The 23696-nt window shown below is 48.1% G+C and overlaps 1 protein-coding gene across 1 annotated transcript in view; it reads left to right on the top strand.

Moving 5' to 3' along the window:
• Nucleotides 1-23696, top strand: part of LOC131741595 (uncharacterized) — a 161058-nt gene that overhangs the window by 32877 nt on the left and 104485 nt on the right. Inside the window, exons 14-24 of the mRNA XM_067013704.1 lie at nt 822-966; nt 3082-3240; nt 3979-4103; nt 6812-7006; nt 13887-14042; nt 14632-14816; nt 15731-15913; nt 17015-17106; nt 18430-18593; nt 20669-20828; nt 21060-21139. Coding sequence (XP_066869805.1) covers nt 822-966; nt 3082-3240; nt 3979-4103; nt 6812-7006; nt 13887-14042; nt 14632-14816; nt 15731-15913; nt 17015-17106; nt 18430-18593; nt 20669-20828; nt 21060-21139 — 1644 coding nt within the window. The remainder of the gene's footprint in view (nt 1-821; nt 967-3081; nt 3241-3978; nt 4104-6811; nt 7007-13886; nt 14043-14631; nt 14817-15730; nt 15914-17014; nt 17107-18429; nt 18594-20668; nt 20829-21059; nt 21140-23696) is intronic.

Below are 23696 nucleotides of genomic sequence, written 5' to 3'. Positions count from 1 at the left end.
GTCTCAGGCCATTTGCACATGCTGTTCTCCCTTCCTGGAATTCCTTTCCCCTGTATATCCCCAGGCTTTACTCCTTTACCTCTGGAAAGCCTTTACTTAGAAATCACTTTGCTGTCAGTCTTCCTTGGCTATTTCACCTGAAATTGACCTTTTCAAGCCCCCCATGCCTCCTGCTTCCCCATTTTATTTTTCCCTCTTTAGGAGTTACTATCACCTAACGTATTATATATTTCACATATTAACCTTGTTTACTGTCTGTCTCTCTGCACTAAACTGTAAGCTTCAGGTGGATAAAAGCTGGGTTTGTCTTGCTCATAATTGTCACCCAGCACCTCGCACTTTGCCAGGCACATAATAGGTGCTCAGTAAATATTGCTGCATGCGTGGATGGGTAAATGGCTGTGCTGTGAAGGAAACCCAACAGGTGCTGGGGCAGAGAATCACGGGGTAGGGGAGGTGGCTTGCTTATGAAGTGGGGTGGGGAATACCTCCTGTGTGTCAGTCGCTGTGCTGTGCTGTTTTTGTAAATGAAGTTTTCTTGGAATGCAGCCACGCCTACTTGTTTATCCGTTGTTACTTGTGGAAATTGATGAGGCTCTGGCTGGCCTGTGGGAGGATGGGGATTAGCAGTGACTGGGGAACCTACCACGTCCCACAACCGGGCCACAGGTGAGAGTGTCTAGAGCAGCTCTGGAGACGTTGGGAGAGCTGGGGCAGGGCATCGGGGCCACCTGCTGGAGCCAGTGCAGATGAGGGGACATCGTGCTCCTGGGTGGAGGTGGGTGGTCCCTGAGTGATGACTTTCCCCCTGCCCGAGGCAGCGATCCGTGCTCTCCAGCCTGTACCAAAGCCCCGAGGAGGATGCTGAGATCCGCATCAATGCCTACCTGGCACTGATGAAGTGCCCGGGCGAGGAGGTGTTTGCCCAGGTGCGGCGCACCCAGGCAGGAGAGCCGTCCACCCAGGGTGAGCAGCTGCAGGTCAGGGTTGGGGGGCTGGGGCTGGCCTGGTGCCACCTGGTGGGCGCAGGGGTTCAGGAGCACGCTCACGCTCCATCCGTCAGGTGTTCTGTCCTCTTCCCGTTCCCCTTCTCTTAGCACACTGTCTGGACAAGTGGCCTTGCATGCTCCCCTCACCCACGTGGCAATTGAACAATCTTGGGGAAGTTGGTTCTCTCTGGTCCTCAGTTTCCTCATCTGTAAAGTGGGGTGGAAGTTGCTGAGCTCCCTTCTAGCTCTGGTCAGGTCATGGCACAGTACCTGGAGGAGAGACCCGAGGCAGAGGAGGGACAGTGTCTGCGAATGTCAGATCCCTTGTGAGGTCAGAGAATTCCTTTTAAACAGGTGGAACTTCAAAAAATAGGTTCAACTAATTTTCAAAAAGTTTTTACATAATGCACAGTGAGTTGACATAATTTACAGTGAGCTGAGAGCCTGGGGCCTGCCAGCCTGGGTTCAAATCCCAGGTCAGCCACTTCCTACCTGTGTGCCTTTGGACAAGTGACTAAACTTTTATGAGCCTCAATCTCCGTCTGTGAAATGGGGATAATAACAATACCTCCCTCCCAGAGGAAGCGTAAAATGAGTTAGCACAGGAAGACATTTAGAACGTTATAAGAGCTGTGTGCATAGCTGTTACTTTTAATGTTATTACCACCATCGTTATTACTACTATGTAGCCAAAATTTCAAAGCAGATGGCAAAATATAAATGGAAAGTTCAAGTCTGCCTTCCATGTCTCCTGATCCCTAAGTCCTGTTTCCTGAAGGTACTGACTGTGGCCAGTTCTCTTGTGTGTCCCATCAGAACGTGTAGTGTATGTATGAACATGGGCGTGTATCTCCTTAACAGCAGTAGCAACTCAGGATCATGTTATACATGGCCACTTTGCTCCTTGGTGAGTCTGGGAGCTCTTTCCACGTCGGCACACTTGGACTCTGAGCTACAGCTGTTTGGTGTTCCACTGGGAGCTTAACCGTAATCTCCTTTATCAGCCCCACCGATGGACACTTAGATTGTTTCAGGTCTTCTGCCATGAGGAGCAACAACCAAAATGAATCTCTCTCTGTATCCACTCCTGGGCCCTTGTGCTAATCTAGCCAGAGGAGAAGTAGCCAACATAAAGGGGCACACATTTAAAAGTCTGAAGTGATACTGCTAAACTACCTTCTAAAGAAACAGCAAACCCCGCCCCCTTGCCAAAAGGAAAAGAAATGGTGCTACTAGAAGTTGCAGACCGCTGTTGGCAGGTTCAGGGGTGGAATGGGGGTGGGAGAGGGGCCTGTTCTGCATCAATAGGCCACTGGGCCAATCCCCTCAGAGGGGATCAGCCAAGGGACAGCCTCGGTGGAGGCCCTGGGGTATCAGGCTTGCATGTTGCCTGATGGAAACAAAAGGCAGACTCAGTTCTGTTCCGTGTGGATTGCTCCAGAAGCTCCCTGCTGGGCGTTCTGAGACATCCTCTGGGACAAGCAAGAGGATTGGGGTTCGCAGTTAGAATAATATCCTCTGTTGGACTTTCTCATTGGTGCTCTCATTTCATTTTTACCACTCTAGAGAGCCTCAGAGGGTCCCCATCGCGGATTGCATGTCACCCCTTTCCCAGCCCTGACAAATACTCAGTCCTTTAGGTCCAGGCTCTGCCCTTGACTGATCTGCACAAACAGCCCTGAGAGATAGGTCATTATGGTTCATTTTACAGGTGAGGAAACTAAGGCTCAGAGAGGTGGAGTAACCAGCCCAAGGTCACACAGCTCATAAATGGTGGAACTGGGATTCAGACTCGGGGCTGACTTTCAAACCAGGACTTTGCCCATAATACCCCGCTTTTCCTTCTGGAAAGCATGTCAGAATGCCCTGCACAGACTAGATTTCTAAGTTCCATTAAGGCACTGCTCTTTGCCACCGTTTCTTCAAAGAGGACGTGGTTCTCAGTAGTTAGGCTCCTAAGAAGCTCCTGGTGGGTGGAAATAGCAGGACCCAGGAAGGGGGGTTGGGGGGTCTTTTCTCTGGGTTGTGCCAGCTCCGGGTCCTCCCTCACCATTCCCCCCTCCCCTCCCCGCTGGCTGTGCTGGGACTCCAGTGGGTTCCTTTGTGTGGAGTCACCTCCTGCAGCTGCTGGAGACGGACGACCCCCTGAAACGGGCCCTCCGGGAGGCCATCCCTGAGGACATTGTCAGCCAAGAGTTTCATCCAGAGACCTGGAAACACTCGTCCTACTCTGACGTCACCTTCCGCTCAGGTATGGGCATCCTGGGCAGGTATTGTCCTGCTCTGGGACCACAAAGGCTTGGGGACCTGGGAGTTCTAACTTCTGAGGACATGGATCAAAGATCCACAATGTCAAATGTCAAATATTCACATGCCACTTGCTTGATTTTTTATTTTTATCTTTTTGCTATAGCCAAAATAGCACCTGCCATTTTTGTTGGAAGAGTTAAAAAATAGTTAAGTATGAGCCACTTCATAGCATTCAACTGAATAGAACTTCCATCTTTTCTCTAAACTGGTTCTTTTAAACTTACACTTATTCTAAAAGGAAACCTTTTATCCCTACCATTAGTGGAAGATCAGTTTAACTCTGTAAAAATAGGGTTATCCTGAAAAGAAATGCAATATCCGTGAAACACTGTTGTTCAGTTCTCATGGATTCTTGCCTGCCGAGGGCTGTGAATTTGAGAACTGCTTTTTCCTGGGTGAAAAAAGGAGATTAGCATCGAAGAGAGACAGCTGCCTCCTTGTAATTAATCAGAATCAAAAAGGGACCCTGTTCTAGCTTAGGGACCCAAACCCCCTCAACTACTCAGCAAGTCTGGGGGTGGGGTGCTCTGGCTGCCCTTGGTAAGGCTTAGGTCTGAGCTTCCTATCCTGGCTAAGAGGATGCACTGTGTGTCTGGCCCTGTCTCTGGCGATGGCCCCTTGGTGGCCAGCTCCCACCCGGTTAACCGTGTGATGTATACTGATCCTCTGTCTCTTCTAGCATCGGGCAGCCTGGGAGCCAACGTGGAGGGGACCCTTCTCTTCTCTCCGGCCTCCTTCCTTCCCCGTTCTGCCACAGCCAACCTGACTGTCCATGCTCTTGGTCGTGCCTTCAACCTCCTAGAGGTAAGAGGGGGCCTTGCTTCTCCTCAGGGCCTCTCCTGGGCTTGGGGCCATTCACCCATCTTTCCATCCATCACCTCTTGTATCTATAGCTCTACTCTCACATCTTATACTTCCAGCTTTTGACGTCTACCCACCCATTTATCTGCCTATCCACCCATCTATTCACCCACCTACTGACTCATACATAAATCCATTCAACTACCGCCCACCCCATCCCTCCTTCCCTCCCTCCTTCTCATCCATCTATGTACTTTGCATCGTCTCTCCATCTACCTTCTCACCTACCCATCTATTCTTCCAGTTATCATCCACCGACCCATCCATTCACACCCCATCTGTCATCCATTCATATGTTCATCTATCCATCTCATTAATCCCTCTCATCCATCTATCCATTTACGTACCCTCCCACCCATCTCTCCATCTACACTTTCACTCCATCATCTGTTTATTCTCTCAGTCACCCACCCATCCCTCCACATGCTCTTCCATACGTCTATACCTCTTCTCTGTCCATCCATCCACCTATCCATCCTTCTATCCTCATTCATCTATTCATTTATGTACTTGTCTGTCCATCTCTCCATCTACCCTCTCATTCACCTATTTATTCATCTACCCTTCCACCCACCCATACATCTATCTATCAGTCTTCTCACCCACCCATCTCTTCATCTGTTCTCCCACTTATCTATCCATCCTTGCATCCCTCTATCCACCTGTCATCATTGGACAATATCGATCTTCTACCTGACATGTACCAGGCCCTGTGCTGGGCTCTGAGAATATGATGATGAACAAGAGAGACATGATCTCTGCCCGCTCGGTGCTCACAGCCCAGAGAGGTAGACAGATAAGAAATGAGTAGACACATTGATAAAACGATGGTAACTTTAAGTAGTGTGTTTAGGGAGGTGAAGTTTCAGCTGAGATCTGAAGGATGAACAAAAGCAGCCATGTGAAAAGCTGAGGTAAGAGCCTTCCAGAGAGGGGGCCCAGTATGTGCAAAGTTCCTGAGAAGAGAAAGGGCTTAGTGTGTTTAAGGAACAGAAATAGAGTAGAGAACAGTAAGTGCAGGAGAATGGTAAGATGGGAGCACAGGGAGGGCGCAGGGCCGTGTCGAGGAAGGGTTTTGAGTTGGCGAGTGATAACTCGAACGTTCTGGCTGTTGTGTGGAAAATGGATTGTGTGGGACAGCAGCGGAAGAGGGAAGATCTCTGAGGCTGTATGTCCAGCAAACTTTAAAGTAATGGATTGCCTTGGGACCCTTCCATCTCCTCCCCCCAGGTCCCTGTAGCTTGTCTGAGGGTGGGTGCTCTGTGCCGTGTCCCAACCCTTTCTAATTTATGGAGAACGGGGAACCTATCATCCAAACTTTGCCCACTGGGCTTAAGGCTGACCCTCTGGTGATTTCTCTGCAAATGCTCTCAGAGACACTTGGATGGGAGGATGGAAAGAAAGGATGCAGGAGTGAGTGAACAGATGGGTGGATGGGTGGGCAGATGGAAGGAAGGAGGGACTTATTCATTCATCCATCAGATTTTGAGAATCAACCAGCTCATCTGTTAATCAGGGTTCTCTAGAGACATAGAACTATTTCGGTAGGATTATGGAGGCTGACAAGTCCCAGACCTGCAGTCAGCAAGCTGGAGACCCAGGAGAGCTGATGGTGTAGTTCCCGTCTGAAGGCAGGAAAAAGCCAGTGTGCCAGTCTGAAGGTAGCCAGGCGGGAGGAATTCCCTCTTATTTGGAGGAAGGGCCGCCTTTTGTTTTATTCAGGCCTTCAACTGATTGGATGAGGCCTACCCACATTATGGAGGGCAATCTGCTTGACTCAGTCTACTGATCTAAAATGTTAAACCCATCCCAAAATGCTCTCACAGTAACACCTGTAATAATGTTGGGCCAAATATCTGGGCACCCCGTGGCCCGGTCAAGTAGACACAGAATTAACCATACCACCAGGGATTGAGTGTGCTTAGTGAATGAGACACAGCTCCCTGCCCTCATGGAACTCAGGATCTTGCAAGGGAGACACGCAGATTAGTCTGAGTGTCACCTTGGAGTAGTGTGCTTGACACTCAGAGGAACGAGTGATAGATTTGGCTGGGGGAGGGGAGGGGGAACGTGTGAAGGGAGTGATATGGGAATTTAGGGAAGCCTTCCCAGAGGTGGTGACATTTGAACCAGGGCTTAAAGAATCAGTAGGAATTCTTGCTTTGTGGCACTTGCCAAGTAGATCTGGAGCTTTATGACTTCCTAAGATTTTTTTTTAAAATTTATTTATTTATTTTTGGCTGCATTGGGTCTTTGTTGCTGCGTGTGGGCTTTCTCTAGTTGCGGCAAGCGGGAGCTACTCTTCCTTGCAGTGCATGGGCTTCTCACTGCGGTGGCTTCTCCTGCTGTGGAGCACGGGCTCTAGGCACGCGGGCTTCAGTAGTTGTGGCACACGGGCTCAGTAGTTATGGCTCGCGGGCTCCAGAGCGCAAGCTCAGTAGTTGTGGCACACGGGCTTAGTTGCTCCGCAGCCTGTGGGATCTTCCCGGACCAGGGCTCGAACCCGTGTCCCCTGCATTGGCAGGCAGATTCTTAACTACTGCGCCACCAGGGAAGCCCGACTTCCCCTGTTCAAGCTTCCCAACCCCATAGCTCTTGGTCAGCCTTGTGACTGGGTTACTCCTCCCTGAGCCCCTGGCTTTCCTTCCTAGCTGGGGCTCCGGCTGGAAAATGCCGAGGAAATGGCCAGCAGGCTGTTTGGCCCAAAGTCATTCTGGGGGCAGGAAGAGGAGAGACAGGCCCAGGCGGAAAAGCCCCCAGAGCCAGGACCAGGGCCTACACCGCAGCCGGCCCACCCCGCCTGTTCAGGAGAAAGGTCCAGAAAGATGAGAGACCTGCAGCGGAAGGTAAGGGAAACGCCCAAGCCCACCTCACGCCCACTCCTCTGCGCTGTCAGGTGTCAGCTTGGGCTTTGGGACTGGGGGACCCAGGTGTCCATGAACTCTGACCCTGCCCTCCCACCCCCTTACAGAAGCAAATTTCTTGTCCACATCTCAGTAGTGAGCTGTATCACATACATAGAGAAGTACCCACCTCGTGTGTTTCCCCCAGTGGAACACATCTTTACAACCAGCGCCCAGACCCTCATCAGCTCCTCAGACACCCGCTTTGGTCCCCCTCTTCTGGTTTACCCACCCATACCCAAGGGTAACCACTGTTCTGACCCCTAAAAGCATCAATGACCTCTACTTTAAAATCAGCTTTGTTGAGGTATAATTGAACTACAATAAATGGTATGTGTTTAAAGTGTACAATTTGACAAGTTTTGACATATGTATATACTGTGAAACCATCACCAACTAAATCAACATATCCATCACCCCCAAAGTTTTCTTCATGCTTCTTAATCCCTTCCTCCTGTCCCCTGTTGTGATAGGCTTTTTCTGTCAAAATAGATGTTTGCATTTTCTGGAATGTTACATAAATGGAATCATGCAGCATATACTTTTGTTTTTAAAGCATGTACTCCTTTTTGGCCTGACTTCCTTTATTCAGTGTAACTATTTGGAGATTCAGCCATATTGTAGAGTATACTAATAGTTTATTTCTTCCTATGGCCGTGTAGTGGTTCATGGTAGGGATGAACCACAGTCTGTTTATGTACTCACCTGTTGGTGGATATTTGTGTTATGTCCAGTTTGGGGCTGTTACAAGTAGGGCTGCTATGAACATTCGTGTACAAGTCTTCATATAAATATATGTTTTCATGTCTCTTGGGTAAATGTCTAAGGATGGGATGGCTTAGATCATATGGTAGTTGTATGTTTAATTGCTTAAGGGCTAGCTAAACTGTTTCCAAAGTGGTTGTACCATTTTGTATTCCCACCAGCAGTGTATGAGAGTTTTAATTCTTGTACATCCTCGCCAACACTTGGTAGGATTAGACTTTTTAGTTTTTGCTGTTCTAATAGTTTGTAGTAGTATCTTGGGGCTTTAAAGTACATTTTCCTAATGCCACTGATGTTGGGCATATTTTAGGTGCTTATTTGTCATCCATTCCTCTTTGGTGAAGTGTACGTTCAAATATTTTGTCGTTTTTAAAAAATTCTGTTGACTTCTTATGACTGAGTTTTGAAAATTCCTGCTCTATTCTGAACACAGGGCCTGTATCAGATATGTGACTTGCACATATTTTCTCCCAGTGTGTGGCATGGTCTTTTCGTTCTCTCTCTCTCTTTTTTTTTTTTTTTTTTTTTTTTTGTGGTACGCGGGCCTCTCACTGTTGTGGCCTCTGCCGTTGCGGACGCGCAGGCTCAGCGGCCATGGCTCATGGGCCCAGCTGCTCTGCGGCACGTGGGATCCTCCCGGACCGGGGCACGAACCCGTGTCCCCTGCATTGGCAGGCGGACTCTCAACCACTGCGCCACCGGGGAAGCCCTATCCATTTCTTTTATGCATAAAGTTTTGGGTGTTAACATCTAAGAAATCTTTGCCTAATGCAATGTTACAGAGATGCTTGGGACCCTCTGGAGATTTCCAGAGTTCTTTCTCTGTGTGGCTCTTTCCTCTCTTGTACGCTGCCCTGCGAAGTCCAGCTACGTTGGTCTCCCTGGACTCCCAGATCCTCAACCCTGAGAGTCTGTTATGCCCTGCTCTGTTCCCTCCCTGCACCTCAGCCTGAGCTCTCTCCAGGCAGTAAGCTGGGGCTCACCTTGCTATTTCCCATCTCTTGGGTTCATCGTCTCCCATTACCTGATGTCTAATGTCTTGGGAACTTTCGTTTAATCTGTTTCATCTGAGTTTTGGGTTTGCTCCACATGGGAAGATAAATCCAGTCCTTGTTACTTCAATATGGTTGACAGCAGAGGGTCACGTCCAGCTTCTTTCGTGAACTTAATATAAATGGAATCATTCACCATGTACTCTTTAAAAAAATGAGGTGAAGTTCACATAACATGAAATTAACTATTTTAAAGTATACAATTCAGTGACACGTAGTATAGTCACAGTGTTGTACAACCACCACCTCTGTCTAGTTGCAGACATTTTCATCACCCCAAGGAGACCCCAGACGCATTAGTGGTCACGCCCCATTCCCTCATTTCCCAGCCCCTGGCAACCACTAATGTGCTTTCTGTCTCTATAAATTTATCTATTCTGGACATTTCATATAAACAGAATCATACAATATGTGGCCTTTTGTGTCTGGCTTCTTTCACTGAGCACGTTTTTAAGGTTCATTTCTATTGTAGCATGTATCAGTACTTCATTCCTTTATTTTATCTATTGTACAAATAGTTTTTTTATTGAAGTATAGTTGATTATAATGTTGTGATAGTTTCTGGTGTACAGCAAAGTGATTCAGTTATATATATACATACATTTATGTATACACACATATGTAAATGTATACATACATACACATATGTATATATACACATATATGTATATATACGTACATAACTGAATATATACACACACATATATACTTTTTCAGATTCTTTTCCATTATAGGTTATTACAAGATATTGAATATAGTTCCCTGTGCTATACAGTCGGTCCTTGTTATTTATCTGTTTTATATATAGTAGTATGTATATGTTAATCCCAAACTCCTAATTTATCCCTCCCCAACCCCTTTTCCTCTGTGGTAACTATAAATTTGTTTTCTATATCTGAGTCTGTTTCTGTTTTGTAAATAAGTTCATTTATATCATTTTTTTTAGATTCCACATATAAGTGATAGCATATGATATTTGTTTTTCTCTCTCTGACTTCACTTAGTGTGATAATCTCTAGGTCCCTCCACATTGCTGCAGATGGCATTATTTCATTCTTTTTTATGGCTGAGTAGTATTCCATTGTGTATATATATCACATCTTCTTTATCCATTCATCTCTCAGTGGACACTTATGTTGCTTCCATGTCTTAGCTATTGTGAATAACGCTGCTATAAACATTGAGGTACATGTGTATTTCTGAATTAGAGTTTTCTCTGGATATATGCCCAGGAGTGGGATTGCTGGATCATATGGTAGTTCTGTTTTTAGTTTTTTAAGGACACTTCATACTGTTCTCCATAGTGGCTGTACCAATTTACACTCCCACCTACAGTGTAGGAGGGTTCCCTTTTCTCCACACCCTCTCCAGCATTTATTATCTGTAAACTTTTTGATGATGGCCATTCTGACTCGTGTGAGGTGGTACCTCATTGTAGTTTTGATTTACATTTCTCTAATAATTAGCAATATTGAGCATATTTTCATGTGCATCTTGGCCATCTGTATGTCTTCTTTGGGGAAATGTCTATTTAGGTCTTCTGCCCATTTTTTGATTGGGTTGTTTGTTTTTTTGATATTGAGCTATATGAGCTGTTTATATATTTTGGAAATTAATCCCTTGTCAGTTGTATCATTTGCAAGTATTTTCTCCCAGTCTGTAGGCTGTCTTTTTGTTTTGTTTATGGTTTCTTTTTTTTTTTAACATCTTTATTGGAGTATAATTGCTTTACAATGGTGTGTTAGTTTCTGCTTTATAACAAAGTGAATCAGTTATACATATACATATGTTCCCATATCTCTTCTCTCTTGTGTCTCCCTCCCTCCCACCCTCCCTATGCCACCCCTCTAGGTGGTCACAAAGCACCGAGCTGATTTTTGCTATGCAAAAGCTTATAAGTTTGGTTGGGTCCTGTTTGTTTATTTTTGCTTTTATTTCTTTTGCCTTGGGAGATTGACCTAAGAAAACATTGCTACGATTTATGTCAGAGAATGTTTCCCTATATTCTCTTCTAGGAGTTGTATGGTGTCATGTCTTATGTTTAAGTCTTTAAGGCATTTTGAGTTTATTTTGTGTGTGGTGTGAGGGTGTGTTCTAACTTCATTGATGTACATGCGGCTGTCCAGTTTTCCCATCACCACTTGCTGAAGAGACTGTCTTTTCTCCATTGTATGTTCTTGCCTACTTTGTCATAGGTTACTTGACTGTAGGTGTGTGGGTTTATTTCTGGGCTCTCTATTCTGTTCCATTGATCTATATGTCTGTTTTTGTGCTTCATTCTTTCTTAAGGCTGGATAGCATTGCATTGTATGGACGGACCACGTTTTGTGTGTCCCTTCATCCGCCGATGGACTTTTGGTTTGTTTCCATCTTGTGACGATTGTGAATAATGCTGCTCACCTCCTCTTTTTTGTGTCTGACTTCTTTTGCTTAAAGTGTGTTCATGAGATCCATCTATGTTGCTGTGTGTACTTACAGCTCGTTCATTCTCCTTGCTGTGTAGCATTCCATGGTGTGAATATAACACAGTTTCTTTATCCATTTACTTTTGGTGGGCTTTTGGGTAGTTTCCAGTTTCTGGCTTATTACAGGTAGTACAGTGAACATTTTGTGCATGTCTCTTTGGTGAATATATGTGCACATTTCTGTCCAGTGTGTACCTAGCAGTGGAATTGCTAGGGTGTGTGTGTGTGTGCATTCCCTGGTTTCCCACTTCATATTGTTACTTGAGTATTTTCTTACTGAAAACTCCTTGTATGCATACAATTTCACACCCATTCTGTGGCTGGGGATCTCACTTTAGATAACCATTGCCCCAACAATAGACATTGAGATTTTTAGCATCTTTTTGCTCTTATAAATGTCATTCCCACATACATCTGGGGGTAATCAAGGTGGTGGCTGGGGCATTTGTTCAAACGTTAACACATTTACTAACCACCAACTGTGACCCCAGGGCCCAGGAACACAAAGATGATCAGGACGTGGTCCCTGCCATCCAAAGCCTCTTGGACTAGATCTGGGGCCAGCAAGTAACTTGAATAAGGGCAGTGGGCTGGATATAAATGTTTTTTCTTAGAGTCCACAATCCCTTTGGTCTGTTGTTTTCTCCCTTGTGATAGACTCACATCCCAAGATATATTTTGCACAAGCACAGTGACGAATGACAACAGTCCTTGGCCTGAGTGTTGGAGAGACAGCAGGGAATGGTGGGGAGTATAGCAGACAGGCATGTAGCACAGGCCGCAGCTCAGAGTGGCAGCCACTGCTCAGCTCTGAACACTTGCTGCCCCTTATTGTGAGTGCGGGCTGGGAGGGAGGGGGAGACAAGCCAATATTTCTCTTTTTTGAGACACTGGCTGTGTGGATTTTATAGAAAATCTCCCCCCTTTTAAATACTAGAAATAAATAAAAAAAAATACACACTGCATGAAAAATAAAGACCAAGAAACTGTCACAGACCAGAGCAGACTGAAGAGACATGACCCAACACTAAATGCCATGTGGCACCTGGATTGGATCCTAGAATAGAAAGAGGATGGAATGGAAAAACGGGTGAAATCCGATAAAGTCCAGAGTTTAGTTAATAACATGCTGGTGTTGATTTCTTAGTTTTCACCGTGTTTCCTGGTCATGTAAGATGTTAACAATGGAGGGAACAGGGTGACGGGTCCATGGGAGCTCTCGGTACTACCTTTGCAACTTCAAAAAATATTTACGTATTGGAGTAGAGTTGATTTACAATATTGTGTTAGTTTCAGGTATACAGCAAAGGGACTCAGTTATAACTATACCTATATCCACCCTTTATTAGATTTTTTTCCCCTTATAGGTCATTACAGAATAGTGGGTAGAGTTCCCTGTGCTGCATAGTAGGTCCTTATTAGTTATATCTATTTTAGATATAGTAGTGTGTATATGTCAGTCCCAATCTCCCAGTTTATCCCTGCCTTCCCTTTCCCCCCTGGTAGCTATAAGATTGTTTTCTACATCTGTAACTCATTTCTGTTTTGTAAATAAGTTCATTTGTACTATTTTTTTAGATTCCACCTATAAACGAATCATATGATATTTGTCTTTCTCTGTCTGACTTACTTCACTCAGTATGACAATCTTTAGGTCCACACATGTTGCTGCAAATGGCATTATTTTGTTCTTTTTATGGCTGAGTAATATTCCACTGTATATATGTACCACATCTTCTTTATCCATTCATCTGTCAATAGACATTTAGGTTCCTTCCATGTCTTAGCTATTGTAAACAGTGCTGCAGTGAACATTGGGGGGGCATGTATCTTTTTGAATTATGGTTTTCTCTGGATATATGCCCAGGAGTGGGATTGCTGGGTCATATGGTAGTTCTACTTTTAGTTTTTTAAGGAACCTCCATACTATTCTCCATAGTGGCTCTATCAATTTACATTCCCACCAACAGTGCAGGAGGGTTCCCTTTTCTCCACACCCTCTCCAGCATTTATTGTTTGTAGATTTTTTTGATGATGGCCATTCTGACAGACGTGAGGTGATACCTCATTGTAGTTTTGGTTCACACTTCTCTAATGATTAGTGATGTTGAGCATCTTTTCTGTGCTTTTTGGCCATCTGTATGTCGTCTTTGGGGAAGTAACTTTTCTGTATGTCGAAAATTATTCCAAAATAAAGTTTGCTAAAACTCTCTCTGTCCTCTCTCTGTCTCTGTCTCTGTCTCTGTCTCTGTCTCTGTCTCTCTCTCTCTCTCACACACACACACACACACACACACACACACACACACACATTCTCTCTCTCTCTCTCTCTCTCTCTCTCTCTCTTTCTCTCTCTCTCTGCATTTGGCATTGGGTAGACTGTGCAGGTCCAAGAAAACACATCTGCAGGTTCTGCCTCTGGGCCATGAGTTTTGCAAGCCCTGTTCTGGACCCCACAAGCCCTTGACTTTTCTCTCCAGGTGCCCCTTCCCCTTCCCAAAGTCTAGGTACCTTGCCCAGCTAACCTGTTCCTGGTCACAGGTGGCCCAGAGGCATCAGGGGCGGCGGGCGCTGCAGTGTATGCTGAGCATGAAGGTGTTTGGGCACGAGCTGAGCTTTGTGAACTGCGGGGCGATGGGGAGTCATGTGACACGCCAGTCCCTGAACTTGGCTGAGCTTGCTGTCAAGCTCCTGAAGGTACCTCAGGCTGGGCTCGGCCCCTCCCTGCCCTCTGGTCCGAAAATGTTTCCTTTGACGCTTTGGGGAAATACTAAAGTACTTTCAGACTTAAGAGCATGGAATTTAGAGCCAGACTGCCCAAGTTCAAAAACTGGCTGCACCACTTACCACCTTGGGCATGTTGCTGAACTTGCCACGGCCTCAGTTTCTTTATCTGTGAAATGGGAATGATAGAATAGTAGTAGTATAATAATATCTACTTCATAGAGCTGTTGAATCAAGTGACTTAATGCAGTAAAAATGCAACAACACGTTTAGAGTGTGCCTGGCACATACTAAGTGCTCTGTACCACCGGCAGGGCCCACACTCCTCCTTACCTGGCTGACCCTGGATGCTTGACCTCTGACCATGTCCCTTGGTAAATTATCTTGGTTCAAACCCCAGCTTATCCTGTTTCTAGCTACATGGGCTCAGCCGGGTTATTTTATGTTTGTGGCCTCTGTTTTCTCGTCTGGAAACTGGAGACAATGATAAGGTCCCCTCTGAGGGCTGTGTGAGGGGTAAGTGAGGCTGTCACATGCACTGTTAACGGTTCTCTGACTGCAGGGGCAGGACGTGCAGGTGAACCGAAGGCTGAACCTGGCCATGGAGGAGCTCACTTTTCCCACTATGTCTGGACTCCTAGCCCGGCTGACCCTAAACGCCTCGGCTGCCATCAGCATCCAGGTCGGAGGGACAGCCAACTTCCAGCAGCGCTCGGATTTCTCTGTGAATGGTTATGTCAAGCCCAGGTAGCTGGCTCCTCAGAGCTGGGGGAGGTGGGTGGGTGGGGGCCTGCCCCTGCAGAGAGCTGGGGCATCAGCATGGGCTGGGGGGGAGCCCTGCTCTGCTGACCACCTGTTGTATCAGCTACTGTTGATGGGGTGTTTTTTGTGCCAAGAGACTCTGAGGAGAACCTGGGCGGCTACACCCACTTTACAGGTGAGAAGACTGAGGCTTGGCAAGGTGAGGTTCCATGCCCGAGGTGGCACAGCAGTGTGAGGCAGCTGGGGTTCGTCTCGTGCCACAACTCCACTCTTCCCTCTGCCTCTGAGGGGAGGGGGGATGTGAGAGAGGGGAAAGCATTTAAGTCACATGGGCTCTGAGCCCACTGAACCCACATGGCCACTCACGAGCTGGACACTTTCCTTCTTCCCACTAAGGGTTGAGGAAACTGAGACGCGGGATGAGTGCACAGCTGACCCAGGGCCACATGGCACGAAGGATTTTGAGCAGAATTTGACAATGCTCGCCTTCCCAGGCCTGCTGGGTGACTGTCCCAGCCACTAAGCCGACCTGTCCTTGGTTTCTGGCTCTGACGTGGGATATGTGGGTGTCCTGTGCTGGCTGCTCTTTGGAATGGAGACCCTGGGTTTGGGCTCAGCTGGGGCTCCAGAACTGGCTGTTCCATGTCCCAGCTGTGGGACCCACACAGCTGGTGTCACCTCTCTGAGCCTCGGTTTCCCCGTCTGTAAAATGAGACTAGTGATGGTGAGGATTCGATGGCGATGTGTAGAGTGCTTGGCACACACGGAGTGCATGGTCAGTGGTGTCCATGGTGGAGGGGCTGCTCTGGCTCAGGACCACGGAGAGCAGCCGGGTGGGTTGGTGCTGGCTTTGCCGTTGCCCGGGGGCTGCAGGATGCAGTTGTGTGCCTCTTCCTCAGCGCCCTCCTCCAGATCTCGGCGCAGATGGGTATAGTGGGCACCCTGGGGCAGGCTGGGCTGAGGTGGGTGACCGGCATCCGTGGCACCGCCAGCCTGGATGGAGGGATCCAGACGAAGAAGGGCCAGAACCTCAAGCTGCGTCTGAACACACCGGAGGAGGCTGTGGAGCTGCTCCGCTTCGGGTGGGTTCCCACACCTGGGGAGGGAGCCCGTGAGTGCACCTGTGTGCGAGCCAGGGTGGGCACAGGTGTGGGTGCATGTGTCTGTGAGAGTGTGTGCACGATCGCCTTGCGTGTGCACCTGTGTCTGACCACGTGTGTCTGTGAGCGTGTGCGCCTAAGGATGTGCCTGTGAGTCTGTGTATGTGAATGTGTGTCTGTGGGCGTGCTTATGAGAGTGTGCGCCTGTCAGTGAGTGGGGTATACGCGGGCGTGCGTGTGTGTGCACGTGTGTCAAGGTGGGCTGGGTGCGTCTGGGACAGGGACTGAGGGCAGCCTAGAGGTGGGGTTTCCCACACTCCTCAGCAATTTACGGGGGTTCCCCCTGGGGCCTGCTTGTCCCCAGCCCCCTGGAGAAGGTGACACGTGGAGAACAGTGATTTCCACAGTGACTGCCCCCGCCTCCACCTGCCTCCTTCCCGGTGTCCCACCCTTGCTGGAGGCACTGCTGCCCTCCTGACCCTCTCCCGGCAGCAGCCAGTGGGGTCCTTTAAAAGGTCAGTTAAGTCCTATCATGCTCCCCGCCTCCCCTGTTTAAAATCCCTTGCTTGCTTCTAGGATAACCCAGCTCCACATGATTCTCCTGCCCGATGGAGGCCCTGCCCACCCCCCTCACCTGTCTCCTGTCACTACTTCCTGCCCCTCCCTCCCCCCTTCCATTCTGACCCCCTCTCACCACCCATTTTCCTGTGTTCCCAAAGAGCCCCCTTTCCTCCCACCCGAGGGCCTTTGCACCTGCTGTTCCCTTTGTTTGGGGTGCTGGCTCCGTCTCACCCTTTGACTCTCTGACCGAATGTTACCCCTACAGAGAGTCCTTTCCAAACCCTGAGCTGAAGAACGTCCTGCTCTGTCCCCAAGACAGACCCTATGCCCCTGCCATGCCCCATTTTAGGTTCTTCATAGTGCCTGTCAGCCTCTGTGTTCATGGAGTGTCTCCCCCACCAGTGTGCAGACTCCCCAAAGGCCTGTCCTGTTGATAGTGGGATTTGCCCCAGTGCCTCGCCCTGGTGGCTTTATGGTTGAATGAAAACGACTCGCCTGGCACTTTCCTCCTTTCCCACGCAGCTCTCAGCTGTTTCTCATCACTGGGGATGGCACGAGGAGCCTCAGTCACGCTCACATCCCTTCTGAGGCCCAATCCTGTACCGACAAGGAAGGTAGGTTGCCAGCAGGGCCTCTGTATCATTGTCCCAAGATGCCTGTCCTGGGGGCTGAGGGGTAAGATGCCAGATCCAAATTCCAGAGTTACTCTTCTGCCCTGAAAGTGCTTATGCCCCTTAACTCAATGATGCTGTTTCTAGAACTCTGCCTTGTGAAAATAAACCAAAATCATTTACAAATGCCCTGTGCCCAGAGATGTTTGTTGCATCATTATTTACAGAGCAAAAAATAGGCAGCAACTCAAATATCCAACAGTAGGTGAATGGCTTATTATAAGGCCCTTTGAGCTAAGAATAGACTCTTCCATTTCCAAATGCAGAAAAATAATCCAAAGGACTATTTCATAACATGAGAAATTTGTGAAATTCATATTTCAGTGTCCATAAATGAAGTTTTATTGGTGCAGAGCCACGCCTGTTGCCTGTGGCTTTTCTTCAGCAGCAGCAGAGTTGAGTAGCAGACCGTGTGACCAGCAAAACCTCAAATGTTTACTATCTGGCCATTTACAGAAAATGTTTGCGAACTCCTGGTTTAGTAAAGTACCGAGATATCCCATAAGTTTTAAGCTCTGTAATGAAGGGCATATTTTAATAGCACGATAAAATTTTTTGATAATAACATCAGGTGAAAGGCAACAAAGTTGAAAACAGAGGAGAAGGAGGTATACCAAACAGTCACAGATCTTGCAGTCATGTTGGGGGTGAGGTGGGGGAGGGGCCTACTTAAATGATTTCTTTAGGCTAAATTCTGTCCTAAATGCTTGCTGAACTGTTAATCCTCACAGCTACACTATGGGGCTGGAACTGTTATCACTCCCAGCTGACAGATGGGAAACACTAAAGCACAGAGATGTTAAGTAACTTGTCCAAGGTCACACAGCTGGGAAGTGGCAGAACTGGAATGTGGATCCAGGCATTCTTGCTCCAGAGCCTGTGTCCTACACAGTATTGCCTGACACTCTGATAGTCTACACCAGGGGTCCTCAACTGGGGACAATTTTTGGCCCCTCAGGGGACATTTTGGCGATGTTTGGAGACATTTTTGGGTGTCATCCTGGTGTGGGAGGTGCTACCAGTATTTAGTGGGTTGAGTCCAGGACAGCTTCCCACAACAAGAAACTATCCAGACCAGTGTGTCGATAGTGCCAAGGCTGAGAAACCCTGGTCTACACAGTACCGCCTCATACAATTAATGTCTACACAATACTGTTTCTCAAAAGAATGTAGAGATGCTCCTTCTTTGCTGATGGGAGCATCCATGGCCCTGCCTCGAGCCCTCTGGCTCTCTACTGACCATGCTGCCTGCTCCCTTTCTCACAGCGTCCCGCACTTGGGGCTGGCAGCTGTGCACTGAAGTGAGCTGGCCTCCAGCAGGGCAGCCCTACCTGCTCTCGGTGCCTGTGTTTGCGGCTGTGATGCTGAAGAAGCAGGACCGGGGGCTCCAACACTATCTGCTGGAAGCTGCCTATACCCTCCACACCTCGGTAGGCCCTACAGAATGGCTCCTCCTTTCCCAGCCAGGTTCTGGGTCTCCCTAGGTTTTCTACTCAGGCCTCAGCCTTGGGGATCACTCATAAAGACATGGGCCTCCTCCCTGGAGCTGGACCAGCTGGGCTGGTCCTGCTATAGTCTCCCTCCTGCCTCAGGACCCTTGCACATGCTGATCCTCTGTCCCTGGCTTGATGACTTGTAACTCTGAATCAATCTTCAGAGTTCAGTTTAGGGGGGTCACCTCAGTGAAGCCTGCCCTGATTACCCCAAAGTGGTCATATTCCCTTGTTATGTGCTCTAGTAGGATCATGTTCCTTCCCTTTAGGTCACATTTGTGTTCATTACTGAAACCAGTTGGTTAAGATCTATCTTCCCCACTAGTCACTCAGTTCCTGGGAACAGATCCAGTGTCTGTTTTTCTCACCCCTGTGTTCCCAGCACCTGGCACAGAATGGGCACTCAGCAGCCCCCTATCTGATTTCCCAGTTCCTGCTCTTGTCTCCTTACCATATGTTGTCCACCAGCAGCCAGATAGATCTTCCAAAATCCCCAAAGGACTGTGTCCCTCCCCTGCTCAGAACTCTCCAATGCCTCCTATTCCTCTCAGAGTAGGACCCACTTGCCCTGACCAATAGGCTTTCAGTGATCCAGCCATGCCGGCCTCTCCTCCCCATCTCCCCATATGTTTACCAGACTCACCGCTCTCCAGATACACTGACCTCCTTTTTATTAAATGCCAAGTGCATTGCTGCCCCAGGGCCTTTGCACTGCCTGTTTCCTGTGCCTGGAACAGTCTTTCCCAGACATCCACTCACCTCCTTCCCTTGCTTCCTTCAAGTCTTATCAAATGCCCCCTCCTCAGAGACAGCTTCCCTCCCTGACCATCCAGTCCAGAACAATGACCCTGTTAGGGTCCCTGACCCTCTGAGTTTGTCAGCAGAGCGCTCACCACCACCACCTGCTGTCTTACCTACTTCTGTGTCTGGAGGTCCTGTGCCTCCCCCTCTAGAATGTAGGTGCCAAGAGGGCGGGACTTTGTGTCTAACACTCAGTTGCATTCCCCATGCCTGCAACTGTGCCTCACACACAGTAGTCAACATTTATTGGTACTAAATGAATGACGATGATGCAGGGTTATTTTTTTTAAGTTAATTGATTTATTTTTATTTATTTTTGGCTACATTGGGTCTTCTTTGCAGTACGTAGGCTGCTCATTGTGGCTTCTCTTGTTGCGGAGCATGGGCTCTAGGCACGTGGGCTTCGGTAGTTGTGGCACGCGGGCTCAGTAGTTGTGGCTCATGGGCTGTAGCGTGCAGGCTCACTAGTTGTGGCGCATGGGCTTAGTTGCTCTGTGGCATGTGGGATCTTCCCAGACCAGACCTCGAACCCGTGTCCCCTGCATTGGCAAGTGGATTCTTAACCACTGCACCACCAGGGAAGTCCCTGATGCATGTTTTTAAAGGGGGCCCGTGTCTTAGGCTGTGTTTTCCCAGAAGCAGACTGGAGCCAAGGATTTGGGTAAAAGTGTGGATGAAGAAAAGACTCCAGGAGGATCCAGGAAGAGGGTGGAGAAAATAGGGTAGGGAAGGGGAAGAAGCTGAGCAGGAGTGATGGCAGGTGTGGTGGCAGCCTCAGCATGATCCCTGGGCAGCCCTGGAGCAGGAGTTACGTCTCAGAGTTTGGTCCCCTTGAGGCTAAGGAGCCGGGATGTTTTTCCCCTCCTGTGCCAGAGGGCAATGCTCTGGAGGTCCCAGGTGCCAGGGGTTAAGAGCAAAGTGCACAGAAGCTGGGAGATGAGCATGCTGAACTGGTCAAGGGGTTCGAGGGGATCTGGGCAGGGTGCAAATGGTGTGCGATAAGCCTCCTTCCCTGGCTGTTTGCTGAACAAACTGAGATCCTGTGGTCCTGAGTTGTCCTGTAGGACTCTCCTCCAGGATACGGATCCCCAAATTCCTGGTTTGGGGGTTCTTATCTGGTGAGGACAAGGATGAGCATAAGAACTCAAGTTTTTGAAGGTGGGGGGGGCCTGGATGGGTTCTTGATCTTGAGGACTCTGCTGTGTTTCCAGAAGGACCGCTGGCTCCCTCAAGAAGCCTCAGCCCACATCTTCATGGGCACGCCCAGGTCGGAAGTGCCCAGGGACGTCGGGGTGGATGTCAGCTACAGCTGGCCCCAGAGGAAGTTCCGTCTCAAGCTTCTCCATCCCAAGAAGAAAATTGAGCTGGACGGTAATGACAGGGCACCTCCCCTTCACCGTGCCCTCGGCCATGTGCCAGATGCAGCCCGCTCGCTGTGGATTCCTCAACCACCTCTGAGGTCGGCACTAAATATAGCCCTGTTTTATGGGCGAGGAGCCACAGGCTCAGAGATTAGGAAACCAGCAGGACATCCCCTGGTGAACACAGGGGAGGATCCAGGATGTTGAACCCTGGTCTCTAAACTCTTGTTTTGTCTCCCAGGAAAGATCGACACTCTGCAAAGTGCCTGCATGGGTCACCTGGAACTGATACTGGATGACAGGGACGTCTACTACATCAAGGTTTGTTCCCTGTCCTCAGCCCACCGGTGTTGGCTCCTGCCACCTCCCTGGGCATTTCAAGCCCCGGTCCCTGTTGACTCGTCACCACCTCCTTTGGTGTTTTAGCTGTCCTTCTCCTTCCACCTACCAATAACGTTTGTGACTTCTTGTTACCCAGAAGAGTACGAAGAAGAAAACAATGAGCTCAAATCTCACCACTATTGATGTCATAAATTGATAATATTAGTAACACAGGAGCATGCTTTAAAAAATTCAGAGTAGAGAAAGGTATAAAAAGGTAAGTGAAAGACTGCCACTCCCCCAAATTTCCAGAAGAACTGTCAATGCACACACCAAGAAATCTGTATGAGTTCCCCAGGGCTGCCTGAACAAAGTGCCCCAAATTTGGGGGTGCTTAAACAATGGACACTTTTCCCTCACAGTTCTGGGGGCTGGAAGTTCAAAATCAAGGTGTTGGCAGGGTTGATTCCTTCTAAGGGCTGTGAGGGAGAATCTAGTCCATGCTTCTCTCTTAGTTTTTAGTAGCCTCCGGCATTTCTTGGCTTGTAGATGGCTGTCTTCTCCTTGTATCCCCACATCGCCTTCTGTAGGTATCTGTGTCCAAATTGCTCTTTTTGTAAGTTTACCGGTCACGCTGGATTAGGGCCCATTCTAATGACCTCATTGGATCATCTTCAAAGTCCCTTTTTCCAAGTAAGGTCACATTCACAGGTCCTGGGGGTTAGGACCTCAACATCTTTTGAGGGGGAGCACAGTTCAACCCATAATACTGTAGATTTTTAAAACCTTTCAGTTTTGAGTTTAGTTTTTGTTTTATATGAAAGGATCACATCCTTTTTTTTTTTTTTTTTCGGTATGTGGGCCTCTCACTGTTGTGGCCTCTCCTGTTGCAGAGCACAGGCTCCGGACGTGCAGGCTCAGTGGCCATGGCTCATGGGCCCAGCCGCTCCGCGGCATGTGGGATCCTCCCAGACCGGGGCATGAACCCGCGTCCCCTGCATCGGCAGGCGGACTCTCAACCACTGCGCCACCAGGGAAGCCCCGCTTTTTTTTTTTTTTTTTTTTCAGTCAAAAATATATCTTTTTGTACCAGCACATACTGGTACAATTTAATTTAGTTAAAAAAAATAGGTAATACATTTAAATGATTCCAAGTTCAAAAGATACAGAAGGTCATAGAACTGAGTGTCTAGTCTGATGGCCCCTATCTATACACATGACTATTTAAGTGAGTCAGTGTAACAGAAAGTTAAAGATACGGTTTCTCAGCTGCACTGGCCACTTTTTAGAATTTACTTATCATTGTAGAAAGTTCTATTGCTCAGCACAGGTATAGAGTTAAAAACTTTCCCTTACACCCCTCCTCAAAGCCAATCATTGTTCATTTTCTGTGACTCCTCTTAGAAATCATCTATCCCCACAATCCCCAAATAGATATCAATATATTCCCCCCCCATCTTTTATTTTAAAAACAAGAATGTCTACCATGTATTTTGAATGGCCTCATAATAGTCAATGGGATGAAATTTATTTAGCTGGTTCCGTAGTGGAGGGCTCTGGAGTTTTTCCCGGGTTCTTGGTCTTATAAATCACCCTTCCATCTTCAGGGTAAATTCTTAGCAGTGGAATTCCTGGAGCAAAGGTGTGTGCGTTTTTCTCTTCGTTATAGGTACTTTTTGAGGTTCTCAACCAGGAGGACCTAGATGGGACTCAGTGGGTCCACTGAAGCCCCTGCAATTGTACAGAAGTTTTGTGTCTGTCCCCCTTCTGGGGAGAGGGTTTAGATCTTCCATCTGATGCACAAGCAGGTCAGTGACTCCAAAAAGGATAAAAACAGCAGCTGTAGACTTGCTCCTGCTAAGCAGGACCTCTGGGCCCCTTTGGCCATGAGTCTGTGATTCTGCCTCGGTCTCCAGTGATTTCTCAGAGAGGTCTGGGTTGAAAATCTGGAGCCAGGGCTGGAATTTTTGCGACATAAACACACTCTCAGCTCCCAGATCTGCTTCCTGTCCGGGTGGGAAGACCAAGTATCAGGGGAGATCATCGTCCTCCTAAAGCCCCAGCTGCTTGATGGCTGAGACTACGAATCATTTTCAGAGCTCCCGGGAGCCCTTGAAGCAATCCCTGTTCACTAAGCGCACAAGTGCTAATTGCCTGCACCTCCCTGCAGACCTGCGTGCCGCTCTCCAGAGGGCTGTCTGCAGCCTGGAAACATTGGCCTTTAGAGAAACTCCAGTTCTAGCTGCCTCAGACCCATCATGATTAACAGTAACAGCTGGGGCTCTGGAACTTTCCAAAGCCTGTTCTCGGGAGGGCCACACGTGGCTTTGACCCCGGATCCCTCTTTTAGTCCTCTTGGTAAACCCATAGGAAATGAGGAAACTAAGGCAGATGAGCTCAGGAATACAAAGCAGCAAAGCTGGGTTCGACTCAGCTGAGTGTTTATGGGGATTAAGGATGGCGTGGAGGAAAGTGTTAGATTTCAGTGCCCCCTCCCCTGGGTGCAATGATAGAGCATCCCCAAGTCCCAGGTTACCTGGAGAGCCCCAGTTTACCA

Source organism: Kogia breviceps, chromosome 14 (genome assembly GCF_026419965.1).
Source record: "Kogia breviceps isolate mKogBre1 chromosome 14, mKogBre1 haplotype 1, whole genome shotgun sequence".
NCBI classification, from domain to species: domain Eukaryota; kingdom Metazoa; phylum Chordata; class Mammalia; order Artiodactyla; family Physeteridae; genus Kogia; species Kogia breviceps.
This window is presented reverse-complemented; position numbering and strand designations above follow the sequence as displayed.